Here is a 27,089-nt window from a genome sequence, read left to right on the forward strand (position 1 = left end):
CCTACAACACTGCTTGAACATGCATTTTGTAAACACTTGGATGAGGGTTAGGAGTTGATTTTGTGGAATTCGTCACCACATCTGTGACAAATTCCACCTTCAAATCAACTCTATCTCTGGCAGAGGACTCCAGGCAATTGTTTGTTCAAGATCACAGGTTAAATGCATGTAAACTCATTATTTGGGTTTTTTAAAGTAGTTTTAGAAGACTCCTCAGATTAAAAACATTACTTTTTGCAGCAGCTCTATAACTTGGTTCACATTTAAATCAAAATTTTATTCCCCCATGGTCCTTGAAGGCCACACATAGGCAACAGGTGTCCTCTATTAGTTGATGGCGATCACTGGTTGGTATAAAAACCTGGAAATGGGCTTTTTGGACATTCATTCCAGGCCTGATCAGAAAAGTGCCGCAGACATTGTTCTGGTGTACTGCTGCCAAGATGAAGTGGGTGTATGGTGTGGTCCTTACAGCTGTCCTAGTGGCTTTTCAAATTTCATCTCAGGTTTGTTTATTGAAAATCCTTTGGTATGGTATTTTGTGAGTTAGTTTGGACAATAGGTTTCAAAAGACTATTGAGGACTTGCATGCAGGCTTATTTGTTTATCTATTTTCTCAGTAATGAACATTCTGACTATTGCAGGTGGTCTGGGCACGAGTTGATCCAAATATGCCTACTACCAGCAGTATTGCCCCACCTACTGAAGGGACAAACTTAACCAATGTTCCTCCAACTGCTGACAGCTCGGTCTCTGCCAATGTCACCCCAACTGTTGGCAGTACTGCATCGGTGACTAATTCTACCTTCAACTCTACCTCTGGAAGTACTCCTGGGAGGACTACAGGCAATCCTTTGCTGCTTCTCGCTTTGCTCTTGGTGGTTCCTGTTTATGCTTGGTACCACTAAAGTGGCTGGACTGGACTCTGTCAGTTTAAGTTGCAGCTCTTCAAAGCTGGATAAGCTTGAGCACACTTGGATTTCCACTTTCTAACTTGTGTTGGGTTTTCAGTGTATACACCAAACTAGTCCCCTTCTAATGTCCTGGTTAAACTTGTATCATGGAAGTTATGTGGGAGGGAGGTGATATGTGAAATTGTACTGGCTACAAGATTTAACTGATTCTTGGGAAGCTTTGTTTTGAAATGCTTCATTTGATAACCTTTGTATATTTATAAGAATTTCTGACTTTTAGACTGACTGAATAAAGCTGTACATTGAAAAATGTCTAACTTGAGTCCTTGGTAACTGCAGTAGAGTCTAGATTAGAGAAATTAATGACTGAAGGCTGTGGCTTTGCCATCCATTAGCTTTGCTTTGAGTTTTGTCTTCCAATTTAATGACTACTTTACATTGGACACCAGTAAAGCAGCTTTGAAATGGCCTCAAGCTAAAGTGGTTTCCTCTTAGTAGTCAGACCATTGAATAGCTGTGAATTGACTTGAACTTTAGTGTCAAACAGTGCAGGTCCAACTATTCTTTGCACCCATTTATCCTTGCAGGCTTATCAATGTTGTGACTCGCCATTGGGAAGTTTTTTTGTTTTTGTTTTTTTTTAAACATGGCCTTCCATAGAAGTTGAATATGTGTTTGGACATACGTTCTCTACAAAATATCTCCATGGACTAAGCCTGTGAAGTAGGTAGGCCACATTACAGTAATAACCTGTGCTTGGCAGGACTAACGCATTATAAAGTACTTTAAATAAACCAGGCCCTAATATTCAGGGTTTTCAGTTTTAAAATGGGTGCTATTGACCAACCCTGGTCCTCAAGGCAGACTGTTGTATATCTCTTAGAGGTTTCCCTGCTTAAATTGATTGCAGTTCAACAAATACCTGTTAATCAGTCATCAATTGAAATCAGCTGGACTGAAGCAAGAAAATACCTAAAACAGGCAGGGCAGTGTGCCTTAAGGATTAGGGTTGGGAAACACTGGACAAGGTAACCTAAGTGACCACTGTACTAGAAACCCTCAATGGAAGACAATGCAGTCCGCAATGGCAATGGCAGGAAATTGAAAGTGCATTTCTTGCCAATGGGATTAAAAATATCAAAAACATGTTTAACAAAAGCAGTACTTGTGAAATATTCAGAGTTTACATACTGAGTTAATGAAAGCAAGTTGGATACTGTCTTTATAGCATTTTAAATTGAAAGACTACAAATTCGCCTTTAGTTCGAAGCAATGATTTTAAGTGCTGCAAAATACTCCAGTATGCTTTGCATTGCATAACTTTTCTTGTGCACCACATGAGCCAACCTCTTCTTTCAAAGACACACCCCAAAACCACATTTCACAATATGGTGCCAGTACATCTGTGGGTTTAAGAACATTGAATGTTCTTAAACCCACAGACACTAGCTTTTTGGTGCCAGTTAAAATGACCATGTGCAACTTACAGTTTGAATTCTAAGCATTTAATTTTGGGGTAAGAGGGAAAAAAAAGATATTTAAAATCCTCAGAACAAAAGAAGTACCACCTTTTCAATTGGGAAGAAAATGAATGGTTTTGAACATTTTTTTACAAATCTGAAAAGTGGGGATATATATATATATATATATATATATATATATATATATATATATATATATATATATATATATATATATATATATATATATATATATATATATAATTAAAATTTTTTTGCCCCTATTATAATTAAGGAAATCGGCGCTGAAAAATCGGCTGGTCGATGAGTCAGTGCACATGCACCACAAAATTATTGTTCAAAATGAATAAAAATGAACATCCGGACTATATATTCCCGAGTGTAATTAATATATAAAATATGTGTTTTACTTCTTAAGTTAGGTATTTACTGATGAATTTAGTAAAATGCACCTGCATTTTCTATGTGTTTCATGTGACCCTACCCTACTCTGCCTCCTAGTAATACAATGTGTGTATTTGATGAATACACTTTAAACACTATTTATTGTTTTATTGAAGATTTCGTAGGACAGTTTTTCTGCATTTGTGGTTTGGATTAGGAAAACGATAAAGCTCATTCACAGTCATGTGCATTATAAACTATTGGTTTTATTTATCAACATATTTTAACTTGACAACATTAAATATGCGACTAAATATATATTGTCATAATTAATAATATTATTTGATTATATAATTTCCAGACAAACCTTGAACGCAGCATGGTTGTGTTGACGATGATGGTGCTGATGTCACTTGCAGTATAAAAAGCTCAGCAGCATCTCCTGTTTGAATCACTTACGCGCAATCTGTGAACTCTACCTGAACGTCAACCAGCAAGATGAATAAACTGTCCGTCGCCTTGCTGTCAGCTCTTCTGCTGGCTTTTTGCATCTCATCCCAGGTTAGTTTTTGTTTTGTTTTGTTTTGTTTTTCTCCTTGAAAAAATTTCTCCTATTTTTATTGGCGTTCTTATTCTGGAGGGAATGTTTGCGTGGCATTTCTTTCAGACTTTCTTATTTTAACGGTATCCTGTTTTTAATGCGCCAGTAGTACCATCAGACCTTTCTCTGCTGATTTAACGCTGGATTTAAATAGAGCTACTCATTAATCTCGGGCTATTTCTTGACGGACTTGCTGCTGTTTTTGCAGATGGTCCAGGCCAACAACACCACCACCACCAAAGCCCCTGTTGCACCTAACACCGCCAGCATGAGTGGAATGACCACCGCCATCCCGCTGCTCCTGCTCCCTTTGACTTTAGCGGCGGTCCTCCTTCACGACTGGTCCTGGGGTTGGGACTAACTCCACCCGTCCTGTGGACCCAGATGGACAGGGGATGCAAAAGTCTACCGTCTCATGATGAAGTTCCCTAAAGAACTTTTTTTTTTTCATCCGTTTTACGCACCAAAGCAGGACTCGCCCTTTTCTTCTCTCTTTTCTTCTCTGCACGTCCTGGTCCTTGCTGGGTGTCTTATGAGCTATAAATCGGGAAAAATACTAAATCTGTGTAGAAATGTTTGTGGGTGTGGGAGAAAATGCATCTGTTAGGAGGATTTTTAAAATGAAAGTAGTTCTGATCAACTTCACTGCAAATATTTGTGTCTATTTAAGTGCTGTGAAACTTGAAGTAAATAAAGGTGTAAAATGTCTGCCTTCATTCACTGGGATTAAATTAGACATTTCAGGTCCTGCTGCTGAAATGAGACAGCAGGCTCAGATCCTGCTGGTTAAAATTGCCACTGAACGCTTTGGACAACCCCCTCCCCCCTAATCTGATTCTATTGCAGTTTACTTGTCTGAATCTCTGCTAACCATAAGGCAGATTTGCCAACACACTAATCGAAATGTTTGACTAATGTGGTGAAATTGCAATGATGTTTGGGGCTGAGGCACACCCAGTAGGCACTGAAGCTAAGCATTTGTAAGTTGGTCAACTTGCAGTCCATCTGACTCTGATTCAGTTTTATTTAACCCAGAGTGCCAATGAGAACTTGGCTGAAATTCTTGTATATTGCTGGGGGGAGTGGACAATGTTTATAGTGCATACACTGCAAAAAGTCTGACATTGACTTTACCTACTTTTAAAATGCAGGAGAGTCACTCGACAGACTTCCCCATCCCCCAATCTTGACTGTAACTGACAGGCCCTGCACTGATGTCTTGTAATTTTGACGACATGGAAACTGAATTGCATAGACTGGTTAAATGTGAACTGAGTTGCAATACAATGATGGCAGATTCTAAAACATCTCTAGTTTTGTTCTTTTAAATGAGGATCCCTATTTTTCTAAACAAAACTTACAATTTTTAATCAAGTTAATTGCTGGGTCAGCATATGCAAAATAAGCACGGTTTATGATAAAAAATTTCAGACCCTTTTAGCAGCTACATTATTGAAGAAATAGACATATGAGTTCAGCAAATATATTTATTTTTTTAATCTGTTTTTTAAGTTATTCGACCATCAGATAGGTGCAAATGTTTTACCCATTCAGCTTTTGAGTGTTTCAGAAATTGCTCATCTTTGATGTAGCGTCTTTGAAGAAATACTTCAAAGGAAATGTGGATTGTGGATGCAAACAATAGCATTGGGGACATTTGTGCTGCTGCAAGATGTTTTACATTGGTATGGTGTTTTAGACTTGAGTAGCTTCAGTGGTGGGCAAACTCTTATTTGAACAACATGCATACAAAAATAATCTTTTCCAGCATTCCATCTTCCATCAAATAAGTTTTTTTGAAAGCAAAAATGAATCCCCAAGGGACCAAGTACACCAGTGTTGTCGTCGATTGCGATTGTTTGTGGATGTCGCTGGTGCATTGTGTATTTAAACTGAGTGGAGTTTGCTCCCCCACCCCTATCTTCTCTAAATCAAATTAAATTAGTGTCAAATGTTTGTCCTGGCTTGTGCAGCATAAACATTGCTTGCACTGCTGTCATTCTAAAGATATTAATAAATGTTTTAAGGGCCAACCAGCCCCCAACATTTTCAAATCAAACAAATGTGGGATCAATCAACTGTGCTACGAAAAGTTTTAGCTGCACAAACTTGGCACAGTTGGTTGATACCATTGGATTTTGTTAATGTCGGGTGACAGGGGTATCTTTGATGACTTCTGAAAACATTTTAATTAAAGTCTTAAAAATTGTACTGGTTTGCTTCACAAACCAGCACAAAGGTAGCAAAATTTATTGAAACCAAATTAGTTTGTAAATATGGAAAGGGCAGTTGACCTTTAGATACCAGTGTAAGACTGTCTTGCTTCTTTCAAACTGTGGCAGGGAAGCTATTGCTATAATATAGTAGCTTACTCTCATCAGTGTGTGAATGTGTGTGAAACGGTGAATGACTAAATGTGGTGAAAAGCACTTTCAGGTCATTTGGACTTGACAAAGAACTAAACAAGTACAGGTCGTTTACCTTTTAGAGATTGTCTTACAAATGTGTCATAGGAGGGGCAATCAATTTGCTCACCTTCTCATGGGTTGTGGCATATTATCTTATGCAAAGGTTTGGCATAAGGTCAGTAGGTCGTGGAAATAGATCTCAAATGGACACTTCTCTTCAAGATATGACAAGAAGTGACCAAGTGGTCAGTCTTGCATTGGCTGACCACTTCCTGCTCAGTCAATGCAAGAATCATTTCCAGAGATGTTGCTTTTGCACCACCCATGCCTGGGAGAAATTCAAAGCATTATTGCACATTGAGTGCTACAAGAAATATCATGGAAGGGATGAAATAATCCAAAATTGAAGAATACCAAAGTCACTAAATGGTGAGAAGGAGCCATACAACTGGCCTTTGATTCCAGGCGTTGGGGTCAGGTTTCATGCTACTTTCAGATGTGTCCTTGGTCCAACACACCTGACTCAATGGATCACCCCCTTAGCACGCAGTCAAGTTCTCCAGAGTCCTGCTAATGGTCTGATTATTTGACTCAGGTGAATTGAAGCAGAGATAAGTGGAAAAGAAGCATGACACCAGCCCTCAATCCCTGGAGTTGAAGACCCCTGGACTAAGTCTATTACTGTATGACAGTGTGACTGACAAATGTTCAGGATATTCAATAACATAAACAAAGGCCTATACTCTAATAGTATTTCCTCATCCTGGTCCACAGGGGTTGCTGTCCTTCATATTTTAGATCTCTGCTCCAATACACCTGATGCAAATGATAACATTAACTGCTGGATGGATGTGGAAGTGCAGGGTTTAATATCAAAGATAACATCACTATAGACAAAATTGTTTTTCAATGATTTTATTTAAGCAGAGGAACAAATCTATCCAAATCAACATGGACCATGGCTAAACAACTAATTGTCCTTACCTTTGTCCTGGTTGTGCCATATTTGGGTGCAATAATTGGTAAGGTAGTAAGACTTTACTCTTTGCTGGTAGTTGAATGTGGTTGAACAACCCCATTGGAGGGTTTTAGACCATGAATGGTGTGTTTCTAAATTTGGGGTGGATTTGCTGGTGTTTGGATCATTGTTTACAGTACAGTTAAGTTTAAGGACGCAAATTTATGGCAAGACATATTCCATCTCCTTTCTGTTAGAGAGAATTTGTGGCTCCGCTAATTAAATACACACTAACATGAGTTCACAAATGTTCACAAATGTAAACTGTGCCCACTTGAGGCTTGCAAAGTTTATCTGAAGTCAGTTTGAGTAAAATTTTTGTCGTATTTTCTTCATCACAACAGGCAGCTTTCCAATGTCATGTATGCTTTTAAATACACACTAAAAAAAAAAAAAAAAAAAAAAAAATGTCTGAATCCTGGAATAGATCCAGAATATGTCCATATTTAGGCTACATATAAACATCCTTCAGTCAAATATGGAAATGAGGCCTTTCACATTAAAATAAAAATACGTACTTTCATCCAAATGGCCTTGAATAATACATGAAAAAACAGGTGTGGTCTCCAACTTGGAAAATTCCCACACTGATTAAAACATCGCAGAGTCCCTTCCTTTCTTCACTTGAGAACACAGAAAACTACTGGAATCATCAAGCTGATCAAGATGTTGTTTGGTTTCTTTGCAGCTGTTCTGTTCACTTTCCATCTGTCATCACAGGTTAGTTTACATTTCAATGTTTATTATTATTAAACAAACTTGATTAGGTGCTTCTCATTTTGCGGGGACTGGTAACTTTCATGCAATTTAAAGTTGTGAAAGGAAGACAAGCTTGTTCTAATTAGAATTCTTAAACTTAGATCTGAAATATTTTCCTCAAAGCTAATAAGCACTAGGTTTTATGCTCCTGTTGTGTTTTTGAGCTTGAAATAGTGATCTTCCATATTGCTCAGCACCTTGTGTTTTTAGATGTTTCCCAACTTCAGCACAATTTATTCATAAAAGTCCTACTTGAAGAAACATTTTGATTTGCCTTTAAACCATAATGATTTATTGCAGATGGATTGGGCACAAGCACAAAACACCACTGCTCTAACAACCACCATGACTACAGCAACCTCCGCTTCATCCAGTGCCATGACTTCGAATGTCACTTCATCTTCAGTCTCGACCTTCAAATTCCTACCAGTGCTGTTTCCTCTGGCTTTCACAGCTTCCCAACTTTATGTCTGATGCCACAATCTGAAAGTTTGGAAAGTTGTCATCTGCTCATCTAACATTATCTACAATGGAAATCTTTCAATAATTTTGCCTATTTAATTTGGTGGAGGGAACTACATCAAGGTTTTAACGGACTACAGCAATCCAGCAATTCTAGTTGCTCTACACAAGTCCTGATTTTCACTTGGTACTGTCATGGGCTTTAAGATTTTCTTATTCTGGAAATGTTTTATATTTCCATGTGTTGGTGGGTCAAAATGTCTTAAAGTTTTAATTTGCTTTCAAATTTTAAGCAGTGTGCCTTAAACTCATTCAGTTGAAAAAAGCTGTGATGACAATTGTTTTCTTGCTGATTTATTGTAGGACATGGGTGGATGCATCAACCATTAAATAATTTATGCTTGCCTTCTGGGGCTCGTTGGGTTTGCTTCAACTGTTGTAATGAGAATAAACCTTTAATTCGACACTGTGCTCTGAAGTGGCAGTGGCAGTGGCAGCGATGTGAGAGACAGTAGTATTTAAGGTTTCCAAAGCACAAGGGACCCTTTCTTTAAAATGCTGATTTGCCATTTATTAAAATAATGCTTTTACTACTCATTAATCTCAAATTGTTCTTCCTGTCCATTGCATCACCATGGGGAAAAGAGACTTTTCTTACTCTGCTTCCCAAGTCTGGAACACTTTTCCCGTTGACATCCATAATTTGACTCTCTTCTGACTTTCAAAGCACAACGCAAATCTCATTTGTTCAAGTTAGCCTTCTCACTTTGTGTAGTTATTTTGTGTCTTTGTAGCCATTTCTTTACTTTTTAATTTGTGTTTTTTAATGTTCTGAAGTGTCCTTGGGTGTTTTGAAAGATGCTGTCAAATAAAATGCATTATTATTGGAAACTTCCAGCTTGCGTGTTTCTCAGTTTTGTAAATGTGGATTGGCTGGTTGGCCTTTAATATGCATTCCATGACTGCCAGATTAAATTCACAACACATGTTGTCTCAAGGTACAATCACACAGACAGATTTTTAGTCAAGTATATACATTCCAAATGATCCTAATTATAAGTCAGTGCAGTCAAGTTCAATGTATTCAAATTGGTTAAAAGCTTTTCTGTCTCAGAAAATTCAGCAAGTTGCGTAGTCATGGAGTTGCAGTAGCATTTACAGTGGACAGTTGCTTGCATTAAGTTGTTGACTTGGTTGCAAGCCTTCATACTCTGCATGCATGCAGTGAAAGTGGAGAGGAAAAACTTTCTTTAACAAGAAGAATCCTTCAGCAGGACCTGGCTCAGTATGAGTGACCAACTAGAGTTTTGAGAAGACAGAGCAGATTCACAAAAAGACACAGAAGCGCTGATCTTTGAGTACCAAGAAAATTATAAAGTTAGTGGCAGTAATTGCACCTTTAGTGGCTTCATCTAGGAGAGAATAACAGCTAAACAGATAAGCTGAGACAGTCTTCAAGTATATTGGATGAAAAAGAGCAGTTAATGTATACAGTTTGTTGCAGTAAAATCTCAACCAAAAGCTTGGATTAGGAAAGAGATTGTCATGATTTTGGTTGTTGAAGTGTGGACCCAAAAGCAGAGAGGCAGCTACTGAGTTAGATGAATTAATGAAAAAATGCTAAACTCTTACAAAAGATAGATGATCATAGGTAACAGTGAAAATTAAACCAAAAGAAGTTCCAGCTAGAAGACATGGGGTAGAAACAGGGACTCAAAGAGGAGTAGACATAAGAATCAGATGAGTAATGGGAGAGAATGAGAGGCTAAAATACTGGGAGGTAGAGAGCTAGACAAAACCAGGGCTGATGAGCTAATGATTGTAGGTGAGAGTGGTAAGCAGGAGCCATGCTGACGGGTTTGGGAGAAAGTGGCACAGGGCAACTATATAGATATACAAGGGAGCACAAAAGAGTGAGGGAAGTAGTGTAAAGGAGCTGGAACTAATTCTAACACTAAAAGAAAACATGATAGACTAAAAAGAGAGGGGAAACCATGAAAGAACCAAGACAGAAACAAGGCTGCTCTAAAAGTAATAAGAGTTAGAACAACTAGAAGGACTAAGCAAAGAAATAACCTAACTAGAATCACCAAAGAAAGATTGGCATGCATACAAAGAAGAACTAAACCTAAGGTAACAAGATAAGAAAACTAGAAACAGTACAAGGGAGGCCGAAATAAGGAATAACTAGACAGACAGAGACAGAGGTAAAGCAAATCAAAATCATTTAACTTTTATTTGTATAGCACATTTAAGCAACAAGGCATTTCATAGTAAAAACACAAAAAACACAGTCATGCAACATAGATTCAACAATTGAAACATTACATTTACTCAAGTGCTATCTTTAAATTCTTAATAATTTATGCTTCAAAGGCGACTCTAAACAGGTGAGTTTTTAGTTTAAATTTAAAGGCACTCAGTGTTTCAGCAATTTTGCAGTTTTCTGGAAGGTTGTCCCAGATTTGTGGTGCACAGCAGCTGAATGCTGCTTCTCCTCATTCGGTTCTGGTTCTGGGGATGCAGAGCAGACCAGAACCAGAAGGTCTGAGAGGTCTGGAAGGTTGATACAACAACAGCAGATCTTTAATATATTGTGGCACTAAAACGTTCAGAGATTTATAAACTAACAGTATTTTAAAGTCTATTCTCTGAGCCACAGGGAGCCATTGTAGGGACTTTAGAACTGTTGTTATGTATCTTCTTAGTTTTAGTGAGAACATGAGCAGGAGTGTTCTGGATCAGCTGCAGCTGTCTGATTTGTTAGGCAGACCTGTGAAGACACTGTTGCAGTAATCAATGCGACTATAGATAAACCCATGAGTTTCTCTAAATCTTGCTGAGAAATTAGTCCTCCAATTCAGGAATTAGTTTACATCACAGTCTTTATATGACTCTGAAGGTTCAGGTCAGAGTCCATCACTACTCCCAGGTTTCGGGCCTGACCACTAGTTTTTAGTTGTAATAATTGAAATAATTGAAGCTATGCATTGGTTCTTGATTGTTCCTCTTTAGGTCCAAAGATAATAACTGCAGTTTTGTTTCTGTTCATCTGGAGAAAGTCTGGGCACATCCACACATTTATCTGTTCTAAGCATCTGTTCTGTGAATGGATGGTTCAGTGATCTGTTCAGTGACATCATAATGTAAAGCTGTGCATCATCCGCATAGATATGGCAATTAACCTTATTTCCTGTTGTAACCTGAGCTAGTGGGAGCAAATAGATATTAAAAAACTAATTGCACTTACTGTTGTCCTGGTTGAGCCATTCATGGGTGCAACAATTGCTATGGCTTAACTCTTCCTTGGTAGTTGAAAACCTACCATTCATGGTTTTCATTGTTTTTGACCATGAATGGTGTGTTTCTAATTTTGGGGTGCAGTTGCTTGAATCATTGTTTTCAGTACCTTTAAGCATAGGGTCACAAATTTACGGCTTTACATTTTCCATCTCCTTTCTGTAAGAGAGCAGAATTTATGGCTCCGCTGATAAAACACACACTAACATGACAAGTTCTCAAACTCATCATGAGCCTCAAGTGGGCTTGAGCAAGCCTGCAAAGTGTATCTGAAGTCAGTTTGAAAGTCTTTGTTTTTCAATTTTCTAATTTTCAATACCATGTGTCCAATTAAATACACATTTGAAAAATGTGACATTATTTTTTTTTGCTTATTGATAATATCGACCCAGTCCTGGAATAGATGCAGAATATTTCCATATCTAGGCTACATAGAAACAGCCCCAAGTCAAATATGTAAAGGAGGGCTTTCACATTAAAATACAAACATACATTTGTCCAGATGGTCTTGAATAATGCATGAAAAAACAGGTGTGGTCCCCAGCTTGGAAAGTTCCGACAGCAATTAAAACATTGCAGAGTCCCCTCCAATGTTCATTTGAGAACACAGAATCCTACTGGAATCATCAAGCTGATCAAGATGTTGTTCGGTTTCTTTGCAGGGGTTGTGTTCACTTTCCATCTGTCATCACAGGTTAGTTTACATTTCAGTGTTTATTATTATTAGACAAACTTGATTATTTACTTCTCAATATTGTAATATTTTCCTCAAAGTTTATATATTCTTAATTTAAGCCCCTGTTGTATTTGTGTTTTGTGAGTTTAAAATAAGTGACCTACTGCCTCATAGTGTTCTTATATACTGCTCAGTACCTTTGATTCTTTAGACATTTCCTAGCTCCAGCACATTTTTTTTTCATAAAAGTTCTATCTGCTTTAAACATCATGTTTAACAGAAAGCAGTTACTAGGTCAAAGGATGTATTAGAACAATGGAACAGGACACATCCATACAAACTAATGTTTAATCCTGAATAGAGCCCAGTGTTCATGGGGAAATTTTTAATTTGCATTTAAACAGTAATGTTGTATTGCAGGTGATTTGGACAGTATCAGCAAACAACTCTACTCCAACAACCACCACGACTCCAACAACCACCACGACTACAACAACCTCCATGACTCCAACAACCTCCATGACTCCAACAACCTCCATGACTCCAACAACCACCACGACTCCAACAACCACCACGACTCCAACAACCCACACTTCATCCAGTGCCATGACTTCAAATGTCACTTCATCTTCAGTCTCGACCTTCAAATTCCTACCAGTGCTGTTTCCTCTGGCTTTCACAGCTTCCCAACTTTATGTCTGATGCCACAATCGGACAGTTTGGAAAGTTGTCATCTGCTCATCTAACATTATCCTCAATGGAAATCTTTCAATAAGTTTGCCTATTTAATTTTGTGGAGGGAACTACATCAAGGTTTTAATGGACTACAGCAATCCAGCAATTCTAGTTGCTCTACACACGTTCTGATTTTCACTTGGTGCTGTCATGTGTTTTAAGATTTTCTTATTCTGGAAAATTCTTATATTTCTGTGTGTTGGTGGGTCAAAATGTCTTAAAGTTTTAATTTGCTTCCGAATTTTTGCCTTAAACTCTTTCAGTTGAATAAAGCTATAATGACAATTGTTTTCTTACTGATTTATTGTAGGACATGGGTGGAAGCATCATCCATTAATTAAGCTGCCAGTGAAAGATATACAGGCTGTGATGTTTATCTTCTGTTGCCTCTGGGGCTCGTTGGGTTTGCTTCAACTGTTGTAATGTGAATAAACCTTTCATTCAACACCGTGCACTGAAGTGGCAGTTGTGTGTTGCGTAGTGGTAGTATTTACGGTTTCCAAAACACAAGCGACCCTTTCTTTAAAATGCTGATTTGCCATTTATTAAAATAATGCTTTTAAACTCATCCTTCCCTATAATGTTTGAGATTTGCATACAAACTGCAATATGAATAAATGTTGTTGTATCTCCAAGATACATCACATCTTCGGAAAATTCCAGCCTAAGTGCTGTTTCTCAGTTTGATTTTTCAATTTGGAATATTCTGTCCTTCATAGTTTACATTTTGTGACTTGAAAACAATGAGAATTTAGTTGAAGTCATCTTCGCAATATTCCCAATAATGAGGCTGCCGAACCATTTCTCCTCCTTCACCTGTCGAGGGGGCCTTTGCCATCAAAGGGTCTCTCTATCTTTGAAAGAATGCTGGAATTCACCTTTTCTTTGTCCCACCTCCTCCCGGCACCCACTTCCAATCTGGGTGGGAATTGTATCCTGCTCTGATCACCACACAAAGGCTCCATTCTCCACCTCTTCTTATCTGTTGGATTCCTATCAGGACCCATGCTTCATGATCCATAAGCCCCCTACCCTACCCAGTCCTCAGTTCCAAGTCAGAAACCATAGAGACCTTTTGAACAGATGTTTGTGTTCATCTTGAATTTCTGCTTCTCCCTCTGAAGTTACACATAGTGAAAGAAAAAGAGAATTGCTGAAGCCTCAGTCAGGTTCCTGCAACAGTCATTTAACTTGGAGTGTATTCCAGTGTTTTTGTTTGGTTAGAGTGTGACCACTGAAAGCATCACCTTTTTTCCTCATTTCTCTTCTAGTAGGGTAGATGTGAGCTCATGAAATGCAGTGGAGGACAGATGGACACTCCAGAGCTTTCATCACTGAGTTGATTTTTCTTTGATCTCATAAAAGAACTACTTAAAACCGAGCACTTCAGTTATTATTACTTTGCATGAACGCCTCACATTTAAGATTAGTTATATCCTAAATGGTTAAAACCATGTTTGTAAAGTCATTAAATATGTTTTGAAGAAGCAACCATGAAATAATTTATTTTACTAAGTTTATTATAATTTTAGAATTTTGGAAAACAAGACAGTAGAAATACAGTTGCCTTAGTAAAAAAAAAAATTTACAAAGGCTCTGCACAATATTTACTACATTTCTAATGTGGTCAACAGGATAGGTAATACTGACATCTCTTGTATTTTTTTCCTAAAAAGTTATTCAGACAAAGTTCTTATTAGATCCTATTTAAAACTTATTAATGTTCAACTCATCCTATTTCTGAAATTTTGTTCTATTCTACACGTACATCTTAAAGCAATAAGCAGATATTGTGCACTCACTTATTATGAGTCATGTTACTCAGGAGATTTCAAAAAAGTATTAGAGCCATTTATTTTAGGGGTTTTGGTTAACCCTAACATGGTCCAACAGCTTAAAACAGCTGGGCCAATTTTTGAAAATGTTTACAAATGGGTCGGCAAGCCCAAGCAACCTAAATCAGAAGATATAAAACAGATGTACAGACCACAAATTTATTATGAAGTCAGTCTTTTGGCACAAACTGCACATTTACTTTTACTTATCATTTGTTGGTTTGGAACCAGTGTGAGCTATTTATCTTCACAAACATGGTTGATTTAAAACTGAAGGAAGCCAGCATAAGCCTTCTGTAGTCTAGTTTTACTCTTTTCGGGAAGGAGGTGACACGCTGGACGTCAGCTTCTTTACAGGTTGTCAACTATTCAAAGTACTGAAAACCAGCATTTACTGTATCTTCGTTCTGGTTGAATGAGGTAAGTAAGATGTAGTAAGACTGGTGTCAAGAACTGTTTGACACCAGTCAGGCAAGAAAATTGGTTTAAATGTTGTTATATGTTTTATCGGTGCCAGGTGAGCTGGTCTGAGTATTTTAGAAACCAGTGATCTACTGGGATTTTCACCCACAGCCATCTCTTAGGTGTAGACACAATGCTCTGAAAGAGAGAAACTATCCAATGAGGGCAGAAAACCACACTGGTCCTCCACTTCAAGCAAACAGTGGAAAACTTAGCCTGCATTTCACAATGTGTCTCCAAAAGTGAAAAATAACAAGTTGGAGAATTATTGCCCAAATCTTTTAGGTAGCATAGAAACTATGGAGTTATCCTTTCTTAAATAGTTTACATTGGGATAACCCTACCCAGATATCAGTCTAACAAAGCACCTACAGGACGTAGTGGAGCAGGACATTGTGCAGCCAACAAATTTCCCACAACTGTACGATACAAGCATTTGAATATGGAATCTTATAGGAATCTTTAAGGTACATTTCTGAGCGTATAGGCATCAAAGATTTAAGGCAGTTCTGAATACAAAAGTGGGTCCGAAACTAGTGAAGAAGTATATAATAGAGAAAAATTCAATTGTGAAATCTTTGTCTACTAAGCTTAGTTTGCTCTTTTGGTCAATACTGGTACCGCCACAAAGCACATTATTGTTTTATGTGTTCTTTATTTCTGTCCATAAACACTTACACAAAAATACAATATGGTGAAAAAGAAGAACAGAAGCTGGAGGGACTTCTTACCAAGAGGAAAGCCTATTATTCATGACGTTATCAATATGTCCTATACAGACAGAGAAGACGGTCGCTTGAATAAATAAACTAACAAACTCTTATATTTTGCAAGCCTTCTTTTATTTTATGGAATTTTGGGCTGCAGATTAAATCTGTAGTGAATGATGTAAATCAATGCATTCACTACTGTTTCTATGTGTTGCATTAATCATTATCTGTGATCTCACTATGTGGAGGAGGATACAGACTTGTCAGTAGCAGAGTGATTAAGTTTGTACTATCTCAGTGATGAGTATCATTGCAGTGTCTTGGCAACAGTGTTCATGTTGAGGAAGTTCTATTACCACATCAAGTGCAAATAAAACGGTACTCGTGAAATAGTTCACTGAGAACAAAGACTATGGTCATAAACTTGTACTAGTGGAATTATTTCTAAACCCATCTTCACAAGAAAAACAAGCAAATAAAACACCATGCTAATTTAAATGCACCCTCTAATGTGTGTGACTTTTTTGTCAGTTTCTTTCTCATTCCTATGCTTCACTTCATTTTCTATCGTGGCTGAACTTTCGGGAACTTCTTTCAAATACAGATCACATAACCACATCCTCATGTTGAGCTGTTCGATCAACCTGCGAACTTGTGAATTAGACTAGATTAGATTGATGCTTTTTCACATTTAAAACATGAAGCTGTGCATTTATTCTACCAACTTGTTTTGTGGAAAAGTTTACATGCAGTCTGGTTTAAGTGGTGTCAGAGCAACCAGTTGTGAAAATTTTTGAAATTGTGCAAATTTTTGAAACATGGCGTTAGTTTTCTAAAGATATTCTCCGTGCTTGCTTTGAGCTGCTGCGTGGGACACAAATGCACATGGGGAATTGCAAAGCAGAAGTCGAGTCTGTCACAACACGCAAAGTAAAATGAGCACACACGCATACACAAACAAAAAACTATTTATTTGACTATTTCAGCACACAACTAACATTTGGGTGGTGTATGCTCAAGTTAGATACAACTTTGGATGATTTTCTGCTTTGTTGCTCAGTGATCATTTTTACCTCATATGTGTTTTAGCATGAAATTGCATTTAGAACAAATAAACCAAGAATCCAACCTTGTATATTACAAAACATCTCTAACAACTGTCCAGTACAAACTTGTACAGATTATGTAAAAATCTGTTTTGCAATTCAAGTGTTAAGTAAGCAGTCAGTCTTCACAGTTTCGGTTTTTACGAAAAGGGAAACTATGGAGCAAAGAGATAGGCCTAACAGAAAGGTGGATGTTGTTATACTATTAGACAATATATGTATATCTTCTAATCTAATTACTGTGGAAAGTAACTTGAGATGACAATGGACAAATCACATTTAGACGTTTCCCATTCAGGACTGAAAATTTTGCTTAAATTGTAATCAAGGACCTTTACTTATTACTATTTTTAAATACACAATGCTATTAGATACAATCATACACTTTTCAACCAAAATCATTTGATGTTTAATGGTGAAGAAGCGTCAGCATATGATGCCCTATCGACCCCTACTGAGGCTGGGTCTTATCTTATCATCGTTGGTTCACCACATAACTTTTCTACAAACTTTTCTGTGAATTGGCCATATTCTAGAGGATAATGGCCTGATCTCAATCACCAGATTATTTTTTTTATGAATACATAGGTCATTATCCATGGAACTATTATTGTAGAAAAATATCCTTTTATTTTAAGATTTTTACTCATCTTTTCCAAGTTTAACAATAAGGAGGATGTATGCAGTAAGTTGCTCCTGGTAGGGATTTTATTTATGTAGAAAATATGTTCACATTACATGAAATAAGATAAATGACGTGTTTTCTCTTTTATTGTTTTTCCTAATTATGTTTAGGTTTGTTGATTTCGCCTTGATTTTATTCTCTTTTCCCTCAGTTTTTTATATATTTTTTTGGTGCTCTAGACTTTTCTAAACTGTGTTGATTCTTAACAGTTGGTTTGCTAATCAAGACATCTGTGCTGTGTTTTCTTCAATACATTGCTCGCTTTGAGACATCCTTGCTCTACCTCATGCAGGTTTTGTTTCTGTTTTGTTTGGTTTCGGATTCCTGTTTTTCACTTCCTGCTTTGCAGCTTCTTCGATTTTATTCAGATAAATTCAGTTTTGCAACAGTGGCCGACTGATTTCATTTGGTTATCAATGATCCACTGAATTTCATTGGTATTTCATTTAGATTGGTGGATTTTAAACTGTTTGAAATGGGTCTAGAGTGATGGTAAGTAAAAGCTGTTTCATTAAGGTCACTGCTAATAGTGTTTCTTCTTGGCATTATATTACGGTACATAAATCTGTACCTGAATTTTATTAGCCCCCGTTATTAGAAAAAACCCCAAAACAAACTCAACATTTGCTAACTGATTCTGGTTTGTCTGGATTGTTTTTGTACTTTATTGTATTTTAGAATTTAATAACGAACTACATACAATAAAACTTAAGCTGAAGAAAACAGGATGCACCTGACCACAATCTTGCATGCTACAACAATAACAGTCTTTGACTGTTTTTCCCACAGTTTGAATATCAACACAAATTTTACTTACAATGTACAAAAAGTACCAGACTTTCTCTTCCCTTGCAGATTTCTATTTACTCATTTGTGAACAAGGAAACAAAGCACCCTGACACTTGTTTTTCAATGAGGAATATAAGCTCTCTTTTAAATATAATTTACCCCTTAATGTTAAAAAATATATAAAGGAACAAAGTATGTATGTGAAAAATATATAACTCCGCAGATCAGTAGTTGAAAAAATTTATTAAATTTAAATAGGAGGAGGTTCATGCAGGTATTTCCTGCTTCTCTTTTCTATAAAAAATGAACTACTAGTCATCATAATCTTCCTAAAAACACACAATGTTTCCTGTTCAGTGGCAAATTCATACATATTAATCAACCATGGTATTAATTACTGTAACTTATTAAACACAAAGTATTGTTCATACAAGTTCCAAACCAATAACCACATACTAACAGAATCTCTGTTAGCATGCAGAAATATAATTGGGTTTCATTTGATGAATGTGATGCTTTTCTTTTAAACATGTATTAGCAACCATTAAACTTTAATGTTTAAACTTTATTAAATGTTGATTAACTCTTCTGGGATTTTTGAGAAAGACCAGCAATAAGTAGGACATTGTTACATGAAAGGAAAATGATACATGAGTTAGTCTGAAAAGTGTGGCATTCATAATACTGCTGAGGCAGTACTTTGCAGAACCATCTATCGCTATCTCTATCCGTTTTCCACAGACTGAAAGTTTTGCCCATTCTTCTCTACCAAATAGTTTAAAAAAGCATATGTCCAATGGGATCCCCTGTCCTCTAACACATGTTTCTCAAACTGCGGTACAAGTACAGATGGTGGTCCCTCGATTGTCTTTTGTGGTGCTAAATGAGAAATATTTATACCACTTAATTGTAGTGTGAATATTCAACTCTGCTTGTCGGTAGTTGAAAAATGCTTTAGATTTAAATAGGAGGAAGTTCAATGAGAACAAATACTATGGCCATAAACTTGTACTGTTTCTTTCTCATTCCTATGTTCCACTTCATTTTCTATCGTGACTGAACTTTTGGGAACTTCTTTCAAATACAGATCAGATAACTACATCCTGTTGAGCTGTCTGACCAACCTGCGGACTTGTGAATTAGATTCGATTAGATTGATGCTTTTGCACATTTAAAACATTAAGTTGTGCATTTTCTCTTTTCTTTATTTAGGAACATTAAATAAATATTTACTTATAATGAAGTAGACAATAACACCGGGCCAGATGGTTTTGGTGACGTGATGTTTTTTTCTCTGTAGATAAAACTTGATTCAGGGAGCGACACCACACTTTAATGTGGTGTTAAAAAAACCCCAAAACATATCAATTTCATAGTCTTGGTGACCAGGGTAACAATTTATAACTCCTATGGTACAAGTGAGTTGTACTTAAGCTGGCATTATTCTGAGTGTTTCACTTCTTTACAAAATTGACCCAACGTTTGCATTGATCAGAGATGTTCAATAATGCTGGAAATACAGTACTATTATTTTCATAGTTAGACAGAATTGAGACTAGAAAAGGATTTTTAAAAAAGACTACATATTTACATGTCAAGCCGGCTTTCATACAGATATGCCAGAGGAAAGAGTACAAGTCACATGGAAATAAACTCTGGGGACTGTTTTCATAGGTAGCATCATGAAAATTATGTAAAATTCTCTTTACTAGAACAGAGCACCAGTGATCAGCTTATCTACAGCTTCAGACATCATTTTCATATGCCAGGATCAAGCTATGATAACAGGCTTGTTTATGTACAAGATGGAAACCAGGATGTATTTAAGTAACATAAATAAACCTTTTTCCCTTCAGGGTTATGGATTCCAAGGTTATACTGTGAACAGGAAAGTAGTTAAATCTGATCACTAGCAACCATGCACATGTACAACTAATGTCAGCTCAAAATCTGCACTTAGGGAAGCTTCTTTATTTTTGGACGATGAGTGGAAACCAACAGGAAACCCAAACATGCACAATGTGAACATTTTGCATGTCTTTTTTGCATCCTGTCACGCCACAACCACAGACTTTTCTGTGGAAGTTAAGTATCAAAGAAACACGAAGTAGAGTTTAATTGTAAATTTTGGAGACAATATTAAGTGCTCTTGCGATAAGAAGGCTGTTAAGTTTGGCTTTTTATTTTTAAAAAATGCTGCGTATGGAGGGAAGCTATTATCAAACATGCCCTAAACACACCATCCTTATGATCAAACACAGTTTTAAGTCATTGGTGCAAAAGACTTAAAACTGAGGCAGGACAACAGAATACACACCATATACACACTACATACAGCCAGGGACACAATGGAATGGTCTAGATTTGTTATATGGTCTAGTTAAAGTCCAGGTCTACATCAAACTAAGCATCTGGGGTAAGAATTAAAAAAAAAAATCACAAATGCTCTTTGTCATGGGCATTTTTGAGTAGGGGCTTCATACTTTTAAAATGTTTCCTTGAAAAATGTTTTGGTTCCACATCACAGCAATTATCTCATGCAATCCCCAAAAGATATATTAAAGTTTGTGCCTAAAAAAAAAAAAAGCTCAAGAGGTATGCACATTATTGCAAGAAACGGCCAACTAAAATTAGGAAAATAATTAGTTTAACAATTGAGTTACATCAAAAGCATTAAAGGACCATACTTCTGTCCAATCAGCTTTCAAGTAGCGCCCCTTTGCTTTTGAGATAATAAATATAGTCACTTCTGTCTCCAAATATATTATTGTGCTATGAGACCGCTCACCACATTTCATCCCCACAATAACTGTAACTTAACCCTTATGTGGGCTACCATTTAAAAAGGCACACTATTATATTGCCTAGAAACAAAAGCCTTTTCATTTTTTGTTTAAAACTGTTGTAGATGCATAACACAGAGAAGACTTTAAGCTGAAATTATTGTTAAATGTCTTTTACTTTTGGTTTGAACATAGTTTGAATTTGTCACACTGAAATTTTTGCACAACACCAACAGGAGACATCAGAACCGATTTGAACAAGCCGGTTCAATCATGAAGAAAATTGTTTCAGTATACTTGCTTTTCATTTCCTATTAAAATAAACGGTTGTCTGCGAGAAATAATGTCTTACTAAAAACATAATGAGGATTAGGTGCTTTTTTTAGATGTACGAGAATGAGAAGGTAAAGACAAACTGCAGCTGAGACCATACCTACGAAGACAGGAAGGTCACATACTTCTGGTTTGAGCTTTATATGGTAAAAACCCAAGAGCATTGCTGCTGCCAACAGTGACACGACGAGTGCAACACTGGATGTATTGTGTTTCCTAAAATTAGCATTCTTATTTGCTTTTACCTCATGGTAGTCATCATATTCACGACAAGTTATTTCCATGATGAAAATACCTCCAGTTTTAAGGAAGCCAGTAGAGTGGCTTGATCTTTGTATTTACTGATAGGAGTTCCTGAAAGAATAAACCAGAAATCTATAATGAAGATGTTTTTGTATTACCCTTCGATGTAAAATAGTGCAAGTCTGGTTTCTACCTAGAAGAGGAAACTCCTTTTCTTCTTTGTCTCTGTTTTAATTCTAATGCTTGTAAAGTGGCTAAATATCATTAGTAAATTAGCTATAAATGTTCTTCTACATTTTATAAAAATTTTTGTAAAATGACTGAATGCCTCATCAAAACAAGAGATTAGAAAAAAAAGCTTTTAAAGTCAGTTTATATTCACATTGCTGTATTTTAATAATCAGACATGTGATTCCCGACTAAGTTGTGCATAAAAAATATATATTTTTGGATTAAAATCTATGTTCTCTACATATGATATAAGTGACATTTTATATCATATGTAACTTTTTGAGCCCAAAATGAAACCCAAAAATGAAATTTCTCAAAATGAATTTCATAGTCAACAACGAAGAAAAGAGCTCTAAAGATAGACTTGTACTCTAGTATGGAAGAACTTTGGCTCTGTAAATACATACAAGCTTAACGAGAATGGCCGGCTCTTACATTATGTCTATGTAACAGGATGTGATGCAACATCCCAGTTAAACAGTAGTCAGGTTTTAACATTCTGTAGTTTATTAAATGTACTTTATCACTATAAAGCATCTGTAATTTGTGATCCGATAACTCAATATAGAACTTCCTATGAGGATATCAGGAGTTGTTTTTAGTTTTGATAGTATCGAAAGCGCTCCTCAGACGGCTGAAGTCTGCTCCCTCCTGGTCACTCTTGGATCCTTCCTGCTCTCCTGTGTGTCATCGCAGTCACTAATGGATGGGAAGCCCACCCTCTGCTCGATCCACTGAGCGACACAAAGCAGCTTCTTGTCTTCCAGGGCGGGGCCGATGAGCTGTAAGCCAATGGGCAGACCCCGCCGTGATAAGGCGATCGGCACAGAGACAGCAGGGAGGCCTGTGTTAAAACATTAAAAACACTGAGATCATTTCCCATTTATAATTTTGCAACAACGTTACATTTCCAGTTACAAGTGTCCCTAAAAATTTCTCCACATTTTCTCATAATTCAACCACAAAGCAAAACATAGTTGTAAAGTGGAAGAAGAGAGAAACAAACTTAGCAAATTTTCTTACAAAATGAAAGACTAACAGTTTGTCAAGCATTTGTATTCATCCGCCTGAGTCAATACTGTGTGGAACCAGCTTTTTCTCCAATTACAGATGTCCCCATCAACTGAAATTCTCTTCAACTCAGATTAATTTTCACGGCGCTGCTCAAGAAAAGTATATAATTAGCATGATGCTGCCATCACCACATTTCACTGTGGTTATCGGGTGTCAATGATGTTGCACCGTTTATTTTCTGCTATAGATATTGTATTGCACATTGGCTAAATAGTTTCATCTCAGTTTCATTAGTAATATGGAAAATATGGGAGAGGAGCAGCTTCTTCCACATATTTGCTCTGCAAACAGGAGATGTAGGATGGCCAAACCTACGTAGGTTTGATGTTATCCCATACCACTTGTACTTTTGGATGATAAACACAGTATTTGAGAAAAGGTGGCTGAACACCAATGCATGTCACATTTTCATATTTTTAAAAATAAATTCATAACTATGTATTTCTTTTCTTCCACTTTATTATTAAGCACAATTGTAATATGCTTAAGTACATAAAATCTGCCCAATGCTGAAAACCCCCCCACCCGTGTTCGCGTGTGTTTCCATAACGTAAAGCCTATAAGGTTCTAAATCCTCCCACACATCCTTCATATGCTGCCACTTATGTAGTCTAAAGAGAAGGTACGACTCCATACCTGCCATGTTTGCAGGCTGGGTGAAGACATCTTCCTGTGCGCTGCGAGTGCGGTTGTCTTCCTGTGTGAAGTCATGGTAACAGGCTGCATCATTCAGTGTTGTGGGAGTCAGCAGCACGTCGACCCCTGAACCAAAAACGTGCCGGAAGTCGTCTGCGATCAGCCGGCGGACTTTTTGGGCCTTCACAAAGTAGTGCTGGTAGTTCCTGAAAAGTTTTGGTCACTTTGTGAGTAAAGTACTGATGCCAGACACTGTAGGCACCTAAGGCTGCTTATGGAGACAGTTTGCAGCCTTACTGTTTAAGCAGGAAGTAGTTCCCGGAAAGAATCCTCCCTCTGACTACATCGTTGAAGCCCTCGTGTCGGGTTGAAGCATACATCACCTCCGTGGAGCTCTTCATCTCACTCCGGTGACCTAGTAGAGGAGAAAAACACCAGAACCCCCAAAACTTCACCACCATCATACGATAGGCCTGCATCACATTTAACTCCACACGGTTACATTTGTACCGTATTCCAGCCCATCAAATCGGGCCATGTTTGACGCCACCTCGGTGTGGCAAAGGACGTGGTAGCAGACGATGGAGTACCGAGTGTGTGGGAGGGAAACCTGCTTCACCCGGGCTCCCGCTTTCTCAAACAAGTCTGCAACACGACTCCACTGAGCCAGGGTCTCCTCAGACAGGCCGGGGGCATGGTACTCCTGACAGATGATGGCAGACACCAAACACGGTTCATGGTTGCTGAACATTTTTTTTTCTGTTTTACATCTCATTTGCTTAGAGCTACATTTTAGGTACAAAAATTGAACATGCAGAAATGGAAAGCTTGATGGATGAATGAATGGATGGAACAGAAGAATGACTATAGTCAGCTGTAGTGGCTCCTCCAGCTTCTCTAAAAACTGTAAAGTGGGACTTTTTTCTAAAAGAAAAATTGAGCTTGGGGTTTAAGCATCATGCACCATGACTGTTTATGTATTTGTCTCACAGACCGACTTAATATTAGGTCTGTGTTGGTAATAGGTGTGAAAAGGTCTCATACCCAGAGCAGCGGATGTAGATAAAAGTGTTTAATTAACTATATTAGCTCACCTTCGGGATGCCAACACAGATGTTCCTAACATCAAAGTCTTCAGGAAGATCTGTTAGTGCTGATGGAGCAGGTACTGTGGTCGAGTCTCTAACATCAATGCCTTGGAGGACACCTGTTTGACATGTAAACACAGTTCCAGGTTACACCTGCTCTATTTTGTTCCTGTGGCTCACAGAATCTGGTAGAAAGTGAGTTAGGATGAACCAATATTGTTTCTTAGATGTAATGTAATACTGTAGGAACATGTTTCACTAAATAATATAATCATTCACTTTGCTTTAGGTGTTTATGTCACATCAGAGAAGCCTGGGTAAAAATATTTCTGAAGCTGTGCAAAACATATTGGAGGTTTTTTGATACAACTTCTCCTCAGGTTTAATAAGATCACACCTATTTTGAATTACAGTTGTAAAAAGTGGATGCAACGTTATTTTATTTTCAGAATATGTTATCATCCTAAAAAAGAAAGAGACAAAAGTCCCCTACCTAAGACAATAGCTGCATCACTGACGCTGCGTGTAATAATTCCAGGGACATCCATGGAATTAACTAAGGGAATGAGGCCATGCCTTGACAACAGGCCGTAAGTGGGTTTCAGGGCGAACACTCCACACAGCGCTCCGGGATTACGGGTTGAACCGCCTGTGTCGGAACCCAAAGCCCTGTCAAAACATTTGCAAATATCAGTGAATATTTTTCAACTTTTTCTTCATTGTGAGTATCACTGTGCATGCTCACAGGTAGCTTGTGCATGAGGCGACAGCTGCGGCACTTCCCCCAGAACTTCCTCCAGTGATGACCCAGTCGGAGTCAGAAGCTGCTCCCCCCTGTGTTCTGTATGAAGCTGCGTAGCTCCACGGGTTTCTGACTGGACCGAACACCCCGTCGGTACTGCCTGCACTGAGAGGACAACACACCCACACTAATTTAACTTAAAAATAAAACCACACATTTCCAAAATATTTTCTGCATTTACGGTAGATTTAGATTTACCCCATTGCAAACTCATCCATGTTAGTCTTCCCCATCAGTACGGCCCCTTGGTCAAGAAGCTTTTGTACAACTGTAGCATTGTAGGGCGGAGTGTAGTCTATAGAAAGAGCAATATTTTAACATACCTGCACTGATATTGACTATATATTAGAAACATTTTATGCTTTAACCTTTCAGCATCTTGGAGGCACATGTTGTTCTAATATTGGCAGTGCAGAAATTGTCCTTGACAGCAAAGGGGATCCCATCCAGGGGTCCTTTGGGGATGCCTAGAACAAAATGCATTAACGCGTCAACACCTGTGGCCAAAATCAAAATGAGATAAGAACTCATGTAATTCAGACACCTTGAAGCAGCCTTGCTTCCGACTGTCGAGCCTGTGACATAGCAAATTCATCTGTAACAGTGATGTAAGCGTTCAGGCGCTGAGTTTTTTTGATGCGATTCAGACACTTCCTACAGAGCTCAGTTGGGGAGATTCTCCCCTCCCTGAATGCCAAAGACACCTGGAGAAAAGACATAAACACCGATTAAAGCAGGGAGTTACACAAGTAAACATTTAATTTCTATAGTGTGTTTACATTTTTAGGACTTTCTTGTATATGTACAACAGAAACACAATATATCTGAATAATTGTTACACTAGGTATGTTTTATAATTTCTCAATGTTTTAAAAAGACTAAATTTGGAAAACCAAACAGCAATAATGTTGAAACTAAGGGAGCAAAACTCACTGCTATTTTCCAAGTTAGTTTAAATAAAATAAATTAGATTATGTTATGCATCTTTGAGTTATCTTTTGTGATAGAAAATTAATTTGCACATTTTTAAATTAAAAAAAAAATAGGTCATGCGTTGTTCCATTTTAATTCATGAATTGGACATATTTTATTTAATCCTCCCAAAGGTATTGATGAGATTTTGTACGTAAATCTCATGCTACAAATTAGGTGGAATTTACTAATCTCGATTTGGAGACCTGTGACTCAATGAGAATCAGTATTTAATCCAGTATAACAAATTCTTTCTTTGGCCATGTCCACGAAACCCATCCCATAAAACCCACTGTTTTTGTGTTGTGCATTATAACCAGACATCTCATTATCGCTCATCTCTCTTTCTTACTAACGTAACATTGGGGAAAAAAATGCCTATTTCAATATAAAAAGATGAATCAGTAAATGAGCAACTAACCTCTTTCAATGTCAGTCCGAGCATATCTGCTGATTTTCTCCGGTCACCCTTCAAATTAACATCAACATTAGCACAGTGTGTTCTACCTGTAGGTCGCCATGTCTGGGTCTACGATCAACGTCTAACAGCGCTGTCTGTGATTGGCTGGCTGTTGAAGAAACAGCGTTGTGATTGGTGGAGT

The 27,089-nt window shown here is 37.5% G+C and overlaps 1 protein-coding gene and 1 long non-coding RNA gene across 3 annotated transcripts; one reads left to right on the forward strand and one right to left on the reverse strand.

The window, feature by feature from the left end:
- The first annotated feature begins 363 nt into the window (after window positions 1–363).
- LOC122845634 lies at window positions 364–4,088 on the forward strand. 2 transcript variants are annotated; one of them, XR_006373092.1, is made up of 4 exons: window positions 364–506; window positions 645–1,641; window positions 3,141–3,340; window positions 3,589–4,088. It is a non-coding gene; the product is annotated as an uncharacterized LOC122845634 (long non-coding RNA). The 2 variants fall into 2 exon arrangements; XR_006373091.1 differs by having other exon boundaries at window positions 645–1,637.
- A 17,177-nt stretch (window positions 4,089–21,265) lies between these two features.
- qrsl1 (glutaminyl-tRNA amidotransferase subunit QRSL1) lies at window positions 21,266–27,038 on the reverse strand. The gene is made up of 11 exons (XM_044141931.1): window positions 26,909–27,038; window positions 26,060–26,219; window positions 25,884–25,982; window positions 25,714–25,810; window positions 25,459–25,620; window positions 25,207–25,382; window positions 24,720–24,832; window positions 24,136–24,328; window positions 23,923–24,040; window positions 23,626–23,831; window positions 21,266–22,759 (listed from the first exon to the last, which is right to left on the reverse strand). Exons 1-11 carry the CDS (start codon window positions 26,930–26,932, stop codon window positions 22,542–22,544), a joined length of 1,566 nt encoding a protein of 521 aa, XP_043997866.1. The 5' UTR covers window positions 26,933–27,038; the 3' UTR covers window positions 21,266–22,541.
- Window positions 27,039–27,089: the final 51 nt, after the last annotated feature.

The sequence above is a fragment of the Gambusia affinis genome, linkage group LG16, assembly GCF_019740435.1.
Source record: "Gambusia affinis linkage group LG16, SWU_Gaff_1.0, whole genome shotgun sequence".
Taxonomy (NCBI): domain Eukaryota; kingdom Metazoa; phylum Chordata; class Actinopteri; order Cyprinodontiformes; family Poeciliidae; genus Gambusia; species Gambusia affinis.